Here is a 17,814-nt window from a genome sequence, read left to right on the forward strand (position 1 = left end):
AGCTCAGTCAGATTGGATGGAGAGCGTCTGTGAACAGCAATTTTCAAGTCTTGCCAGAGTTCTCAATTGGAGTTAGGTCTGGACTTTGACTGGGCCATTCTAACCAAAGATCTTATAGCGGAGCAAGATAGGCTACTCCTGCGAAATGCAATGGACTGACGTGTAGTACGCTATGGAGGGGATCATGGGCATTTTTCCACGCCCATTTTAGTAACCTGAGCCTACCTGACCCGACCTGACTCGCAGTGTAATCAATGTTGTGGGGCAACAGTTTGTGTGGGTTAGATTCATAAATCTGTCAGTTCATACTTCTTGTCAACAATAACATTTGATTCTGGTAATTGTCTTTTTTAATGTTTTTTAAATCATTTCTTTTTAAATGGTTCACAAGCAGTGTTTTGAGTTGATTTTGTAGTAACCGGAACCGACCCGACTCGCAGGGTGATTGACATTGCGGAACTTTTTGTGCGTGATATAGGGTTAGATTCATAATTCTGTTAGTTCATAATTCTGTTAATTCTTGTTAAAGAATAAAATGTTTATAAACACACATACATGAAAATTATATAAATGTATATAATCATATAACACACACAATTATATTTCTTCTGATCCAATAATGAACTTTATTTCAGACTAGACAAGGGACATTAAATAAGAAACATTGTAAACCTCCCCGCAGCTTCACACATACTAGGCCTTATCCCCCCGGCACTCCCTCGCCTGCCCCCTCACTACAATATCTCCCCCCCCCCTCCTATGTCCCTCTCCTCGCTGCCCCGCACTCCCTCTCCCCGCTGCCCCGGGCCCCGCACTCCCTCTCCCCGCTGCCCCGGGCCCCGCACTCCCTCTCCCCGCTGCCCCGGGTCCCGCACTCCCTCTCCCCGCTGCCCCGGGCCCCGCACTCCCTCTCCCCGGGCCCCGCACTCCCTCTCCCTGCTGCCCCTGGCCCCGCCATCCCTCTCCCCGCTGCCCCGGGCCGCGCACTCCCTCTCCCCGCTGCCCCGGACTCTCTCTCCCCGCTGCCCGGGCCCCGCACTCTCCCCGCTGCCCCGGGCCCCGGACTCTCTCTCCCCGCTGCCCCGGGCCCCACACTCTCTTTCCCTGCTGCCCCGGGCCCCGCACTCCTTCTCCCCACTGCCCCGCACTCTCTCTCCCCGCTGCCCCGGGCCCCGCACTCTCTCTCCCCGCTGCCCCGCACTCTCTCTCCCCGCTGCACCGCACTCTCTCTCCCCGCTGCACCGGGCCCCGCACTCCTTCTCCCCGCTGCCCCGCACTCTCTCTCCCCGCTGCCCCGCACTCTCTCTCCCCGCTGCACCGGGCCCCGCACTCCTTCTCCCCGCTGCCCCGCACTCTCTCTCCCCGCTGCACCAGGCCCCGCACTCTCTCTCCCCGCTGCCCCGCACTCTCTCTCCCCGCTGCCCCGCACTCTCTCTCCCCGCTGCACCGGGCCCCGCTCTCCTTCTCCCCGCTGCACCGGGCCCCGCACTCTCTCTCCCCGCTGCACCGCACTCTCTCTCCCCACTGCCCCGGGCCCCGCACTCTCTCTCCCCGCTGCACCGGGCCCCGCACTCTCTCTCCCCGCTGCCCCGCACTCTCTCTCCCCGCTGCACCGCACTCTCTCTCCCCGCTGCACCGGGCCCCGCACTCCCTCTCCGCACTGCGGATCCAATCTTTGGCCGGAAGCAAGAGGGCGGAGCAAAATGGCGGAACAAGATGGCGGGGGCAGGTTGCTAAAATGAGTCATAAAATCGCCCATGAATCCGCCCATGAGCGTACTACACGTTTGCGTGAGAGTAATCCATCTTGCTCCGCTATAGGATCTTTGATTCTAACACATGAATATGCTTTGATCTAAACCATTCCATTGTAGCTCTGGCTGTATGTTTAGGGTCGTTGTCCTGCTGGAAGGTGAACCTCTGCCCCAGTCTCAAGTCTTTTGCAGACTCTAACAGGTTTTCTTCCAAGATTGTCCTGTATTTGGCTCCATCCATCTTCCCATCAACTCTGACCAGCTTCCCTGTCCCTGCTGAAGAAAAGCATTCCCACAGCATGATGCTGTCACCACCATGTTTCACAGTGGGGATGGTGTGTTCAGGGTGATGTGCAGTGTTAGTTTTCCGCCACACATGGCGTTTTGCATTTAGGCCAAAAACTTTAATTTTGGTCTCATCTGACCAGAGCACCTTCCTCCACATGTTTGCTGTGTCCCCCACATGGCTTGTGGCAAACTGCAAACGGGACTTCTTATGGCTTTTTTTCAACAATGGCTTTCTTCTTGCCACTCTTCCATAAAGGCCCGATTTGTGGAGTGCACGACTAATAGTTGTCCTGTGGACAGATTCTCCCACCTGAGCTTTGGATCTCTGCAGCTCCTCCAGAGTTACCATGGGCCTCTTGGCTGCTTCTCTGATCAATGCTCTCCTTGCCCGGCCTATCAGTTTAGGTGGACGGCCATGTCTTGGTAGGTTTGCAATTGTGCCATACTCTTTCCATTTTCGGATGATGGATTGAACAGTGCTCCGTGAGATTTTTTTATAACCTAACCCTGCTTTAAACTTCTCCACAACTTTATCCCTGACCTGTCTGGTGTGTTCCTTGGGCTTCATGATGCTGTTTGTTCACTAATGTTCTCTAACAAACCTCTGAGGCCTTCACAGAACAGCTGTATTTATACTGAGATTAGATTACACACAAATGGACTCTATTTACTAATTAGGTGACTTCTGAAGGCAATTGGTTGCACTGGATTTTATTTAGGGGTATCAGAGTAAAAGGGGCTGAATACTTTTGCACGCCACATTTTTCAGTTTTTTATTTGTAAAAAAATTTGAAAATCATGTATCATTTTCCTTCCACTTCACAATTATGCGCCACTAGAGGTTCAATCGCAAGGGCAAATAACGGGTGATAATGCACATCCCTGTCTATTGCCCCTGGATAACTGAAATTTAGGTGAGAGTATATGGTTAGTCAGTATTCAGGCAGTCGGTTTATCATATAACAGTTATATCCATGAGATAAAAAATTTGCAATACTGTAATCTGATTGATTAGTATTAAAGGACTTGGGCATTTTGTTACTGAACAGAATGTGCATGTTTTTAGATTTTCACCTCCTTATGTCAGTCTTATGTACAGGATGTAAAAAATATATACATCGCCCATGATTTTATTGCCTTGTCCAAATAGATATCTGATACGCAAACAACAGGGAAAAGTCAATGTCAAATTCGCACAGTTCCTGAATGGACAACCCAACAAGTCTGTCACTGGCTGACAGAAATTAATTTAGAGCAATATTCTGCAGAATTTCTTTCTAAAAACATTGACGGAGAACAATTAATGCAACTAGATAACAGCAGACTAAAGGTAGGTATGGCATGTTCTTCTATAATCTCCATTTAAAATATTATATTAGAGTGATTGAGTGGCCCAGTGGGTTATGAAATTTAACCATTCCATTCTTGCAACAGCAACCAAAAGTGTTGGCCCTTCATTGATTTATGCTGGGAAACGATTTGTGTCGGGATCTCACTTTCCCGTTTAATGGCAGAGTTGCTAACAGCTGTATAGATGAGCACTTAGGAATTGCCTTGGCATTGAAGACTATGAAACCAATGCTTTAAGATGGGATTAATATGCATGGATTTGATGGGCTGAATGACCGTTTCATGCTGATCCTGATAGCAGCAGATGTCTGATAAGTCCAATGGGCAGCACGGTGGCGCAGCGGTAGAGTTGCTGCCTTACAATGCCAGAGACCTGGGTTTGATCCTGGCTACGGGTGTTTGTCTGTAGGGAGTTTGTACGTTCTCGCCATGACCTGCATGGGTTTTCTCCGAGAACTTCCCGCACTCCAAAGACGTACAGATTTGTAGGTTAATTGGCTTGCTATAAATGTAAAAATTGTCCTTAGTGTAGGGTAGAGTTAATATGCGGGGATTGCTGGTCAGTCCGGACTCGGTGGACCGAAGGGCCTGTTTCCGTAATGTATCTCTAAACTAAACTAGACTAAATTATTACCTGATAGCAGCAGATGTCGCCTATTTCCTTCGCTCCATAGATGCTGCTGCACCCGCTGAGTTTCCCCAGCAATTTTGTGTACCTTAAATTATTACCAATGCTTTTTGTAGACAAAAAGATGCTAGTAAGCATAAGTCTGTCATATATGTAATGTGGCCGGAAAACAAAATAATGTTTAACTTTTTAGAAGTGCCAATACACAGTACCATTACAAAAAAAGCACTGACTATTGCCCTGCACTATGACCAGGGGCACAATCCCTCATAATGGCGCTCATATGTGATCTCCTCCCCATTTGGGATACCAAACACAGACTGGGTCACTATTTCATGAAACATCTCTAGTCAGTCTACAATCATGACCCCAAGATTTCAGCTGTCTTTCATTTTAATTCTCTTTTTCACTCCCATTCTGACCTGCATGTCCTCAAATACTCATTCATTTTCAACAGATACTTAAGGAATGTACTTCATCTTTCCGTGTTCTGGACTTAAATAATCAGGTTTTATTTTATACTTTCAGTAGTATGGCCTTTTACTTTTTCAGAATGTGTTGCATAATTTGATTGCACCAACTGGTTCATCCCCTTGAAAGACCTTTAATTTACCAGATTCATTACAAATCAGCTGTGTTTTTCCACTCTCAAGTGTCAAACTAATTATCATTCTTCTGGTTGTTAATTTAATGTAAATTCACAGCATACAGTTTGTATTATGATGTACAGATCATGCAATAGAAATGGGTTAAAATCCGGTTACAGTTCTCTACATTTTGTTATGCTTTAATTTTGTAGGCGTTAGGCGTTACCAGTCAAAGTGATCGTGCCACCATTAAGAAAAAGCTTAAGGAAATTAAGAAAACGCATGAAAAAATAGAGAAACAAAGAGAGAAGATTCAAAAGAAAGAGAAAGATCAACAAAGAAGAACCGGTACACAGGCCACATCAGTAGAAACAATATGTTAAATAGGACTCTTAAGTGCAATTGAGTACAAATATTTTAGATAGTTGTTCTATTTCAGTGTGGCTGTATGTTGAATACTTCACAAAATAGTTTATTCACATATACAGAGCAACTCAAATGTACGTTACTTTGACATTTTATATTAGAAATTTATGGTACATTTCTGGTTTGTTTAATGGATTGGGTGATTTTCTGTATATAATGTTCATACGTTTTTGTAGGTTTATAATTCTATGCAGTCTTAAAATAGTTCTGGCCTTAAATAGTAAATAAAATTAATATTTTAAAACTTAAGCACACTATTACAATTTAATCAAATACTTTCTAAAGGGTGTTCTAATGTGATTCAAACTACATTGCAAGGAAAGTTACACTACCCACTCAGCGATGTACACAGTTTTTGAGAAAAAGGTACAAAGGTGGAACATTTAAATGTTATGCCTGTGGCATTAATTGATCCATAGTTTATTGTACATTTCACAAAGGGATAAAATTGCAATAGATTTTTGTATTTACATTGCAAACAATACAATGTTACAATTTTATAATTCTGTACTTTATAAATCCATTGCACAGAAGGGATACCACTGTTTTGTCTTATGTCCTTTAATCTTCTCTGTTGAGGTCATTGGTGACCAAAGGATAAATGATCAGGAATGATTACAAGAAGATCCCTTTGAGTGTTCTAATACATAAATTCACATAGTCCAAACTATGACACTGGTGTTATGGGAGGTTAATAATTATCTTCCCACTTACAAGTTTTTAATGATGTGTGAAGCTATGTTACTTTTATGGTTCTCTGATTTCAGTTTCTACACTCTACTGGCCTTTTATCATCAAATATATGAAAATATTCCCAACGTGCTGTTTTCTGAAATTCTAGATTTGTGAAAGCAACTAGATTTTTTGTTTAATGTGCTTATTTGGGTTGGACATCAAGATTTAATTAACATAATTTGGAATACATTACCTTCATATTCTGTCCACTATCCATCAGAAGATAAGTCACAGCAGATGTGAAGCATAACAATGATTATCTACTTTCACCCATCTGCTGCCAGCTTGGTCAGCTTCCACATGAATTTGATTGCTCTGTGATGCCCATCTTGTCCCTGGCCCCATGTTTAATTTGTATTCTCCTTTGTCGTGTCCATTTAGCACAGAGTACTAATTTGAAATATCCTGGATTCCCTCACTTTTTATTAGTTATTTTAAATGATTAAAGCAGATAATTTGTTGTCACATTTTTTCCAATTTTATACTTTTAAATAAAATTGGAAAGATATTTTAAAGTGTGCCTAATTTTAAAAAGTGTATATAGACATGCAGTACTTTGAGGGATCATTGCCTTTCCTTAAACTATTTTCTCTTGAATTTCACTTGAATGTGATTTTCTGAAGTAAAAACTGAAAACAGAGCCGTTATATTACTAATCATTAAAAATCAAGTCTAACTTGTTATGCGGAGTGCATTTTTTGTCAGTGGGTGTTACTGCCAATGTCTGCAACCAGGAAACTACTTTCTGTTGTTTGATAACACAATTAGAGCAGAATTTAATAATTTTGTATTATGGGGCCTGTGTTTCGTCTGTTCCTCAAAGTTAATATTTTTCCCTTCATTGCTAAGGAAAAATTGAATGATAAAAGGAAAGGGAAAATTGGCTCATTTTCACTTGTTTAGCTGGGGAATAAAACAAATAATTATCCAAATTAGATTTGTAGGATGTAGTTCATTGATGACGTGTCTTCTTTGATAGACATCTAATAGGTGCCTTCTATTCCCCAGCCTGTTTCAATACATACATTGTTTAGCATCTTGATTTTTCTCATGCTTTGAGATCAACTCTTCTGATTTAAAAAAAATGGAAAAAGATCAATTTGTCATTTATCTGTGGTATCCAGTAACTATTTACTCTAACTGTATTTTGTTGGGAATTTGTTTCAGCTTTTGGAATATTGTCAGTTTACTGCTATCTTGTTATTTTGTGGTGTCAGTGTTTTGATTTGCCCACCAGTAGCATTAGTGAAAATCAAGGATACACAAGGCCAGAAATGGATGAATGCAGTTGAATGTTATAAAGTTTGAGGATGTTATGATGACAGGAAGATAATGTCATGGAGAATGATAATTGTTAAATCACAGCATTGCTGGTCTAGATGTTATGTCAACAAGCATGAGGGTGCAGAGAAATTAGGATGCAGGTGGAAGAATTTGGAGCTCATGTTTATGGAGGTGGAAGTTGAGGTTGGCTTGGAAGGTATTGGAGCAATTGAATTGAGATAACAAACTGGAAAAATATGGAGAATGCTTCAGCAGTAAATAAACTGAGACAGGAATTATGGTAGGTGCTACAGAAGTAGGTGGTTTGAGTAATGACCTTGAGAATATGGGGTTGAGACTCAGCTTGAAATCAAGTACAACATCAAGGTAGTTAATGTGGTTCAGTCTTGGTCAATAGCTGGGAGGAGAATGGATTACCCCTTGTACAAGAGTGATTAATAGTCTTACATGGTTTAGCTCTAAAACATTTTGAAATGAAATACAAATTGAGAATAAAAATAATTTATAAAGTCCTTTCAGTTTCTTTTTTTGAACTAATGGATCTTTGCTGTTTTAATTTATATTTTTCTTTTATTGCACTGTTCTTTAATCATTTTTTTTCTCAAACAATATAAACTTTCTGACGACAACAGTATTTTATGATGTAGGTGCTGCAATTGATGCATAAAAGTTGTATACAGATAACCCTCGTTATAACGGACTGGGGGGGGGGGCAAGAATGGTGTCCGTTATTGCCGATTGTCCGCTATAACCGAGTAAGGGATTCGCTCCAACCACCTAGTGGTCACTCTGTGAAACAATTAGTTGTTTTCAAGTACAAAGTTCTTTTTAACAGCTAAAAATATATTTTTGTTAATGTAAGCTAAAAATTCTGACGGCTGTTTGTTACATTGTTTAATAGAGTATCATTACACTGGTGTCGATCAAAGTAATTGGTTATCAATTTCTAAGACCTCCTGCAGTGTAACCAGCAGCCTGTGTTCTTAAACAAAAAGCGGTGTCTGTTTACCGTGGGGACGTTCCATCCACCATATAATCTAAATCTGTTATAAATGGGTCCATAATAACAAGGGTAGACTGTACTGCCATCCAGTGGCTGTGTTTTAGCAACAATCTCAAACAGAAAAGCGGCAAATAGAAGAAACTCAGCCATGGTGTTATGTTGTTAAGATAGTTTACCAAACATTTCGATCTGAGAAATTTGTATGGTAATCAAAAACCAAGAAGCTGCAGGTACTGTAAATACTCAGCAGGTCAAATAACATACGTAGAGAGAGTCAATAAAACACTCTTGACACAGAAATAATGTTTCCAGAGTTGATGCTAACTGCTTGTCTCTACATAGATATTCCCTGACCTGAGTATTTCTTGCATTTTTCATTATATGAAATTGATGGGATAATCAAAAGATCCAATGTGGTTTGCATCATCTCCATAGCAGCAGCATGCTGGTGGCTATTTAGCTTACAAGAAGATAAATCTTGAATGCAGGGGTAGAAAATCGTTTGTGGAGAGGGCGATGTTCAGGTAGGGAAACAGGAATTGATTAGTCAGATAATCATTGGGATTTGAGGTTTGGCCACATTAATGGAGAGACAATGTCAGGAGTCCTCTGGCTAAGTGAGATGCTGGGAAATAATGGTTTGGTCAGGATTTGGGATGGGTAGGGAAGATTGGCAGATGCACAGGAACAACTGCAGTTTGAGGTGCCTGTTTATTGGTAAGACAATGATGGATATGAAAAAGTCACACAGCCACCATCAAGCACCCATTTATACTTCCACTTACCATCCATCTGCTTCTGTCTCCCAACGCTCTTCTCCACTTGGCTCCATTCATCAATGATTCTTTCTTCTCCTGTTCTATCATCGACTGGACTCTGTATCGCTCCTCCCCCACTCCTCTTTATATTATTAGCCTCCATGTCTACTCTTAGTCCTCATACAGGGGCATGACTGGAAATATCAACAATTCCTTCCCCTCCCCACAGCTGCTGCTGCCTGAACCTGCTGAGTTCCTCCAGCAGTTTGTTTTTTCCCGATTTACTTCCATCCTTTTGTATTCTTTCATGCACAAATTCCTGCCCCACTTTCTTCTACTCTTCTGTAAACTAGGAGTGATTTTTTGTGACCAGTTAACCTGCCACATGTTTTGGGGACATGGGAGGAAACCAGGGCACTTGGGGGAAGCCCAAACAATCACTTGGAGAAGGTGCAAGCTCCACACAGAGACCATCAGAACTCAGGAACAAACCCATATCAACAATGCTGTGAGGCAAATGCTGTGCTGCTGTGCCTGAACTGCACTGCTGGCTATTAGCAGTTGTCTCTGTCAGGCAGGCAGAAAACTATTTGGCTAGCCCAGTTATTGGGATATGCAATAATGACCTTTAAGGATGTAGAATTTGTGGTGGTTTACGACGGAAAATATACTTGGCAAATTTTGGATTCTAGACAAATAAAACATGACTGTCTATTCTCATGTAAAATTGATCAGATTAATGTCAACAAAACGGGATTATATTGTAAACTTTGCTGAACCAAAACCGCATACAAATCTTATTTTAAAAAGTTCTAATTTAATTTGAATCATCAAGTTATGATCAATGTAGTCTATTGAGATTTTGCACACTATTTACTAACATTCATAATGTAAATTATAAGTAGTTTGTGTTCATAAAATGTGGAGTTGTAGAACTTGCAGTATGAACATTTTCATTGTCACATATCCTAATTATAAAGGTAGTTTTTGAGTGTCTGTTATTACCTATCCAGCCAATAAACAGGTCAGGAATAGGAGTAGAATTAGGCCATTCGACCCATCAAATCTTCTCCGCCATTCAATCATGGCTGATCTATCTCTCCCTCCTAACCCCATTCTCTTGCCTTCTCCCCATAACCCCTGACACCTGTACTAATCACGAGGGTGTTTGGAGGGTATACCTTTAACAGTGGCAATATTGGTGCTATCAGAAGAGATGAATGCATAAACTTCCACATTTGCCATAAAACGAGCATAATGTGAAATTTGCCCGTGGGAGTGATGACGTGGGCAAGCATATTTCAGCGAGGTAAGAAGCTGACAAGCAGTGACTAAAGTGCAGCGATATTAATGTGCGTTATTCGATGCATTCTTAGTGCCTCCTTCCTGATAGGTGTTTATTTGGTTGGCAATACAGGGGATATTAAAGGCTTCCCACACCAGCCAGGTAGATAAAGATTCATACACTAAGTTCGCATTTTGATGAATGCCAGCAATGTCATCTTTGTTTCCCTCTCAACAAATGTGGTCTAAACAAACTTTTTTGGCAATATTTGGTTTTTAATTCAGATTTTTGATGTGGTGCGGCATTTTGCAATAATATTTAGGTAGATGTTTCCAGCATATTTTATTAAATTTAAGTTTTGAAATTTATAGTCATAGAGACATACAACATGGAAACAGGCCCTTTGATTCGTTCTTGCTGACCAAGAGAGCCCATCTAAGCTTGTTTCATTTGCCTGAATTTGACCAGTACCCCTCTCAACTTTTCCAATCCATGTACTTGTCTAAATGACTTTTATATGTTGTTATTGTACCTGCCTCAAATATTTTGTCAGCTCGTTCCATATGCCCAATCCCTCTTTGTGAAAAAATTGCCCCTCAGGTTCCTATTAAATCTTTCTCTTCTCATCTTAAACCTATGCCCTCTAGTTCTTGATTCCCCTACCTTGGGGAAAAAGACTACATTCACCCTATCTGTACCCCCTCATGATCTTATACATCTTTATAAGATCACCCGTCAGTCTCCAGCACTTTAAGCCATAAAATCCGAGCCTGCCAAACCTCTGCTATAGCTCAGCCCCTTGAGTCCTGGCAACATCTTCATAATTTTTCTCTAGACTTTGCACCTTAATAACACCTTTCCTATGACAGAACCGAACACAATACGCAAGAATGTTGTCACCAACGTCTTGTATAACTGTAACATAACGTACCAAATTCTATACTCAATTCCCTGACTGATGGCCAGCATTATAAAAGCTGTCTTCACCACCTATCTACATCTAACACCACTTTCATAGAATGATGTAGTCTTGGATCTTTCTGCTCTACAACTCCCAGAATCTTACCATTCACTGTAAAGGTGCTGTCCAGGTTAATTTTCCCAAAATGCAAAAGTTCACACTTATCTGAATTAAACAATATTTGCCATTCCTTGGCCTGTTTGCCCAGCTGATCAAGATCCTGCTCTAAATCTTGCTAATCGTGTACACTATCTACAATGCCACCCATTTTAATGTAATCTGCAAATTTACTAATCATGCCTCATATATTCTCATCCAAATTATTGATACAGATTACAAACATCAAATTTAGCCACTGGTGCGGCAGACTACTACATGGGCTTAGTCCAATAAACAATCTGCCACCACCACCCTCTACTTCCTGCCGTATAAAATCACGAGAGGAATTGTGTAAAATCATGATAGAAATAAATAGAGTAAATGCACAGAGTATTTTACGTAGGGTAAGGGAATCGAGAACCAGAGGAGATAGGTATAAGGTGAGGAGGGGAAAGATAAGAACATGTGGGGCAACTTTCTTACATGAAAGGTGGTAGGTAAATGGAAAAAGCTGCCAGAGGAGATAGTTGAAGCAGGTACTATCACAATGTTCCAGACACATTTCAACAGGTACATGGATAGGATAGGTTTAGGGGCATATGGGCCAAAAGTAAGCAGGTGAGACAAGTGTAGACCTGTTTGGTTGGCGTGGGCATGTTGGGCCGAAAGGCCCGTCTCCACACTGCATACCTCTATACCTCCAGCGGCTCCACACATAAATGACCACTTTAAATTCTATGGTGTCCTATTCTCTCCGTCTTTCATTTTGTCTTAATGTACTTATAAAATCTCCTTGGGTGATAATGTCTTTGGAAATAATTTAATTATCTTAAGACAAATTTTGTGAGGTGAAAATGTAACAACATTTGAAAAGTCAACCTATAAAGGCTGTCACATAATTCCACAAGATTAATGTCACGAGAGGATTTGAGTTTCTGTAGGTGAAGATCGATCTTTGACAAGTTTCCATAAGTTGAACATAAGCAATTCTTCCATCTGGCAAAAGTTTTTGATTTGTTTAATTTGCCTTCCTTGCAGACCATCTTAATCTTTTCAAGAGCATTTTGTACAGCTAAAATATAATATTTACAATCACTTTCCATTAAATTGTCACGCATTGCAGCACTTGGGTGTGATGGTGGATTGGAGAATCTTCTCTGCAGAAGGAACAGATAGATGTTCAGTATTCAAAAGTACCACCATTTTGCAATAATGTCCCAATTGCACCCTAATAAATTAAATTCTTAATCCATTATCCACATAGTTGAAGGTAGATACAAAATGCTGGAGTAACTCAGCGGGATAGGTAGCATCTCTGGAGAGATTTAATAAATTGCCGCAGTATAAAAGGAAAATGTGCTGTGATCAATTCATTTATTGAAACTGAAAACCCTGATATCCTTATCGGGTCTGAATCTTGGCTGGACCCATCAATCAAATCTGCTGAGGTTTTCCCTCCTCACCTCCAAATTTTTAGGAAGGACAGAAGCTTGCATGGAGGTGGTGTCTTCATCGGAGTTAACAACATTCCTTGTTTTGAAAGAACTGACTTAGACAGCAAATCTGATGTTAGTTTTTTGGTCCTCCAGATCGGAAGCTTTTACCGACCACCTGACATGAAAACGGAGCCTCTTTTAGATCTTGGATCAAACTCCAAAATTAACACCTCGTCACGCTCTCCACTTATCATCCTGGGGGGCGATTTCAATGTCCCAGGTGTAGATTGGTCTGACGGCATACAAAGCGAACCAAAAGGGGCTCTCCAGGAAGCCCTAGCTGACCTGAAGGGCCTGTCCCACTTACGCGACCTTAGCTCGCAAATTACATGACCTTGTGGTCACTTGAGGCATACAGGCACCGTATGGCCGCGCGGGGCCGGTCCCACTTAGAATGCGGAGTTGTGCGGGGCTGGTCCCGACATCACACGGGGCTCCGAAAATCTGTCAGTGTCTGAAATCTTTGCGCGCCAACGGCCTGTAGGCACGTAGGCGCATTGCGGTCGTACGCAGCGTCTTGACGGCGTATGCAGCGTCTTGACGTACGCCTAGCGTGTGGCGTTGCGCGATGACGTCACCGCCCGATGCCGTGTGACGGCCAAATTTAGTCGGACCGCCTCCTGCCCAGCTGATAGGTAAGCATGACGCAAATGACGTCACGTGCGAGCTTCGCATTAACTCCGCTTCTGTATGGTCGCGCCAAACGCACGCAATCGCATGCAAGTGGGACAGGCCCTTTACTCTGGAAAATCACCTGTCCCAAAAAGTCACTTTCCCTACCAGGCGTGATGAGACAAGTGCCACTGAAAATACTTTAGATTTATTGTTCACTTCGCATCCGGATTTAATTTTGGATGTTTCATCGTGCGCTGGAATTAGCGATCATTATATTATCCAAACAAAACTGCACACAAAGCTTAAAGTTCCTTCAAAACCACCGCGTAAAATTTCCCTCTGGAGAAAAGTGAACAGTGAGGAATTTAAAGACTTAGCAAAAAAACTGGGAAAAGATTTCTTCAACCTGCAACCAGATAAAAGATCCGTAAAAGACAACTGGGTGTGGCTGAGAAACTCTTTAAACAATATTGTTACAAATCATGTTCCTCAAAAACTCATTAAGGGCCGTATGTGTCCTTGGTTTTCGGCAAAACTGAAACGTCTCTGCAGTAAGAAAGAAGTTTTATATCCGTGCCAAAAAAAGGGGTACAAAACTGGACTGGTACAATTTTCCTAGAGTGCGAAAGCAAGTTGATCGTGCAATTAGGAGTGCTCATAGACACCATGTTTCTTCTATTCTTGGGGGAAAAGCAACCCAAGGCTTTTTGGAGATATGTGAAATCCAGACGGACAGACAACACTGGTGTCCAGATGCTTAAAGTGAACAACTGCCTGATCACTGAGGACCAGGCGAAAGCAGAAGTTCTTGCAAACCAATTTCAACACGTTTTCACCCGGGAAGATATGGAGCCTTCATCATTTCCAGATCTACCGCCCAGCCCGTATGCTGATATGCCTGGTATTAAAATTGAGGTTGAAGATGTCAAGAGGTTATTGCTCAACATCAATACCACAAAAGCAATTGGACCAGATCAGATACAGTATCAAGCCCTCAAGATCGCGGCCGAAGAACTGGCTCCAGTTTTGCAGTTCATTTTCCAACAATCGCTTGACTCAGGTGATGTTCCGCTGACTTGGAGGAAGGCTAACATCACTCCTCTCTTTAAAAAGGGTTCAACCACCAACCCAGCAAATTATCGTCCAGTTTCATTAACAAGTACTTGCTGCAAACTGCTGGAGCATTTAATTGATGGTAATCTGATGCGACACGTGAGCAAACATAACATTGTTGCTGAGAACCAACATGCATTTAGGAGGCATAGATCATGTGAGTCTCAGCTTATCCTGACGACAAATGACCTGGCCAAGCACCTTGATGGTAACGCCATCACGGATTTAGTAGTGCTGGACTTTTCTAAAGCATTTGATGTCATCCCACACCAGAGACAGCTTCGGAAGCTTGACTTCTATGGTATTCGTTCCAACACGAAACGATGGATTTCCAGTTTCCTGACAAAACGTCTTCAGCGTGTGTGTGTGTGAACGGAAAGAGCTCCAATTGGCGTCCAGTGTTGAGTGGTACACCTCAGGGCACAGTACTTGGCCCACATCTGTTTTCGCTTTACATAAATGACATCCATGAAAAAGTCGCAAGTACGACCAGACTATTCGCTGATGATTGTTTGCTGTACCGTCCAATTAAGTCAGCTGATGATGAAGATGCTCTCCAAAAGGACCTCGATACAATGGTTGAGTGGTCACAACAATGGGGCATGCAGTTCAGCCCTTCCAAATGTGAAACCATGCGTGTCACCAGAAAGAGGAATCCAGGCGAAACATCTTACAATATACTTGGTGCCACCCTTGAAGAATCCAAACAAACCAAGTATCTTGGCATCAAATTGCAGAATGTTCTGCGTTGGAATGGTCAGACTCATCATGCAACGGTGAAAGCAACAGGTGTCCTAAATTTTCTGAGGTGCAACTTTCATCATTGTTCAACTTCTGTCAAGGAGAAGCTATACTTCACCCTCGTTAGACCTCATTTGGACTATGCAGTTGCAGCATGGGACCCATATACAAATAAAAACATTTCTCCCATCAAACGTGTCCAAAGGCAGGCAGCTCGATTTGTTACTAACATCTATGCGAGAGAAGCGAGTGTTACCAAACTTCTGAATTCACTGGGGTGGAACCCTCTCCAAGACAGACGTGAAGCTCACCGTTTGACCTGTTTTTACAAAATGTTAAATGGTCAGCTCGACATAGATTACAAGACCTACACCAAACCACAACCAATTAGGAGCAGACGAGCGCATTCGATCCAATTTGAGATACCAGCTACCAAGGCAGATGTGTACAGCAATTCGTTCTTCCCCCGCACAATTAAAGCATGGAATAATCTTCACCCTACCATAGTTACCCAACCAGATGCAACTAAATTTAAGGTAGCTCTTTCTTCCCAAAAACCCTTTCTGGCTATAGTCCTACCTCCACCACCTCCAGTTTAAATTCCATTTGGAATATTTTGGAGGACCAAGAAACCAAGAACCAAGAGAAGGAATGGGTGACGTTTCGGGTTGAGACCCTTCTTCAGACTGGTGTCAGTGGAGTGGGCGGGACAGAGATAGAATGTAGTTGGAGACAGTAAGACTGGTGGGAGAACTGGGAAGGGGAGGGGATTGGGAGAGAGGGAAAGCAAGGACTATTTGAAGTCAATGTTCATATCGCTGGGGTGTAAGCTACCCAAGCGAAATATGAGGTGCTGTGCCTCCAATTTGCGCTCGGCCTCACTCTGACAATGGAGGAGGCCCAGGACAGAACGGTCAAATTGGGAATGGGAGGGTGAGTTAAAGTGCTCAGCAACTGGGAGATCAGGTAGGTTAAGGCGGACTGGGCGGAGGTGTTCAGCGATATGATCGCCGAGCCTGCGCTTGGTTTCCCCAATATACAGGAGTTGACACCTGGAACAGCAGATACAGTTGATGAGGTTGGAGGAGGTGCAAGTGATCCTCTGCCTCACCTGAAAAGACTGTCGGGGTCCTTGGATGGAGTCGAGGGGGGAGGTAAAGGGACAGGTGTTGCATCTCCTGCGGTTGCAGGGGAAAGTACCTGGGGAGGGGGTGGTTTGGATGGGAAGGGACAAGCTGACCAGGGAGTTGCAGAAGGAATGGTCTCTGCGGAAAGCAGAAAGGGGTGGAGATGGGAAAATGTGGCCTGTAGTGGGATCCTGTTGAAGGTGGTGAAAATGTTGGAGGATTATATACGTAATGTGACGGCTGATGGGGTGGAAGGCGAGGACAAGGGAGACTCTGGCCTTATTATGAATGGGGGGAGGGGGAGCAAGAGCGGAGCTGCGGGATATTGAGGAGACCCTAGTGAGAGCCTCATCTATAATGGAAGAGGGGATCGCTAAAGAATGAGGACATTTCTGATGCGGCGTAAACGGAGAAATTGGGAGTAGGGGATAGAGTCTTTGCAGGACGCAGGGTGGGAAGAAGTGTGGTCAAGATAGTTATAGGAATCAGTGGGTTTGTAATAGATGTCAGTCAATAGTCTGTCTCCTGTGATGGATACGGTGAGATCTAGAAACGGTAGGGAGATGTCGGAGATGGTCCAAGTGAATTTGAGTGCAGGATGGAAATTAGTCTTGAAGTTGATGAAGTCAGTGAGTTCTGCATGGGTACAGGAGGTAGCACCGATGCAGTCGTCAACGTAGCAGAGGTAGAGTTCAGGAATAGGGCCAGTGTACAGCGTATATTGTTATTTCTTCAAGCTGTAGTATGGAATGCTTTGTCTGCATTTATAATTAAGAATATGGCAGGGAACATAAAAACTGACTGCAAAAGTTTTTATAGATATGTGAAAAGAAAGAGATTAGTTAAAACAAATGTAGGTCCCTTGCAGTCAGAAACAGGTGAGTTGATCATGGGGAATAAGGATATGGCGGACCAATTGAATAACTACTTTGGTTCCGTCTTCACTAAGGAAGACATAAATAATCTGCCGGAAATAGCAGGGGACCGCGGGTCAAAGGAGTTGGAGGAATTGAGTGAAATCCAGGTTAGCCAGGAAGTGGTGTTGGGTAAATTGAATGGATTAAAGGCCGATAAATCCCCAGGGCCAGATAGGCTGCATCCCAGAGCACTTAAGGAAGTAGCTCCAGAAATAGTGGATGCATTAGTAATAATCTTTCAAAACTCTTTAGATTCTGGAGTAGTTCCTGAGGATTGGCGGGTAGCAAACGTAACCCCACTTTTTAACAAGGGAGGGAGAGAGAAAACGGGGAATTACAGACCAGTTAGTCTAACATCGGTAGTGGGGAAACTGCTAGTCAGTTATTAAAGATGGGATAGCAGCACATTTGGAAAGTGGTGAAATCATTGGACAAAGTCAGCATGGATTTATGAAAGGTAAATCATGTCTGACGAATCTTATAGAATTTTTCGAGGATGTAACTAGTAGCGTGGATAGGGGAGAACCAGTGGATGTGGTGTATCTAGACTTCCAGAAGGCTTTCGACAAGGTCCCACATAAAAGATTAGTATACAAACTTAAAGTACACGGCATTGGGGGTTCAGTATTGATGTGGATAGAGAACTGG

General features: G+C 42.6%; 1 protein-coding gene across 2 annotated transcripts in view; it reads left to right on the plus strand.

Moving 5' to 3' along the window:
- The window catches only part of LOC116975181 (neurabin-1-like), a 76,631-nt gene extending 69,068 nt beyond the window's left edge, over nucleotides 1-7,563 (plus strand). For both annotated transcript variants that reach the window (XM_033023948.1, XM_033023949.1), the window contains exons 16-17: nucleotides 3,192-3,371; nucleotides 4,819-7,563. In XM_033023948.1, coding sequence (XP_032879839.1) covers nucleotides 3,192-3,371; nucleotides 4,819-4,989 — 351 coding nt within the window. In that variant the 3' untranslated portion in view covers nucleotides 4,990-7,563. The remainder of the gene's footprint in view (nucleotides 1-3,191; nucleotides 3,372-4,818) is intronic.
- The last annotated feature ends 10,251 nt before the right edge of the window (nucleotides 7,564-17,814 follow it).

This window comes from Amblyraja radiata, chromosome 7 (genome assembly GCF_010909765.2).
Source record: "Amblyraja radiata isolate CabotCenter1 chromosome 7, sAmbRad1.1.pri, whole genome shotgun sequence".
In the NCBI taxonomy this organism is placed as follows: domain Eukaryota; kingdom Metazoa; phylum Chordata; class Chondrichthyes; order Rajiformes; family Rajidae; genus Amblyraja; species Amblyraja radiata.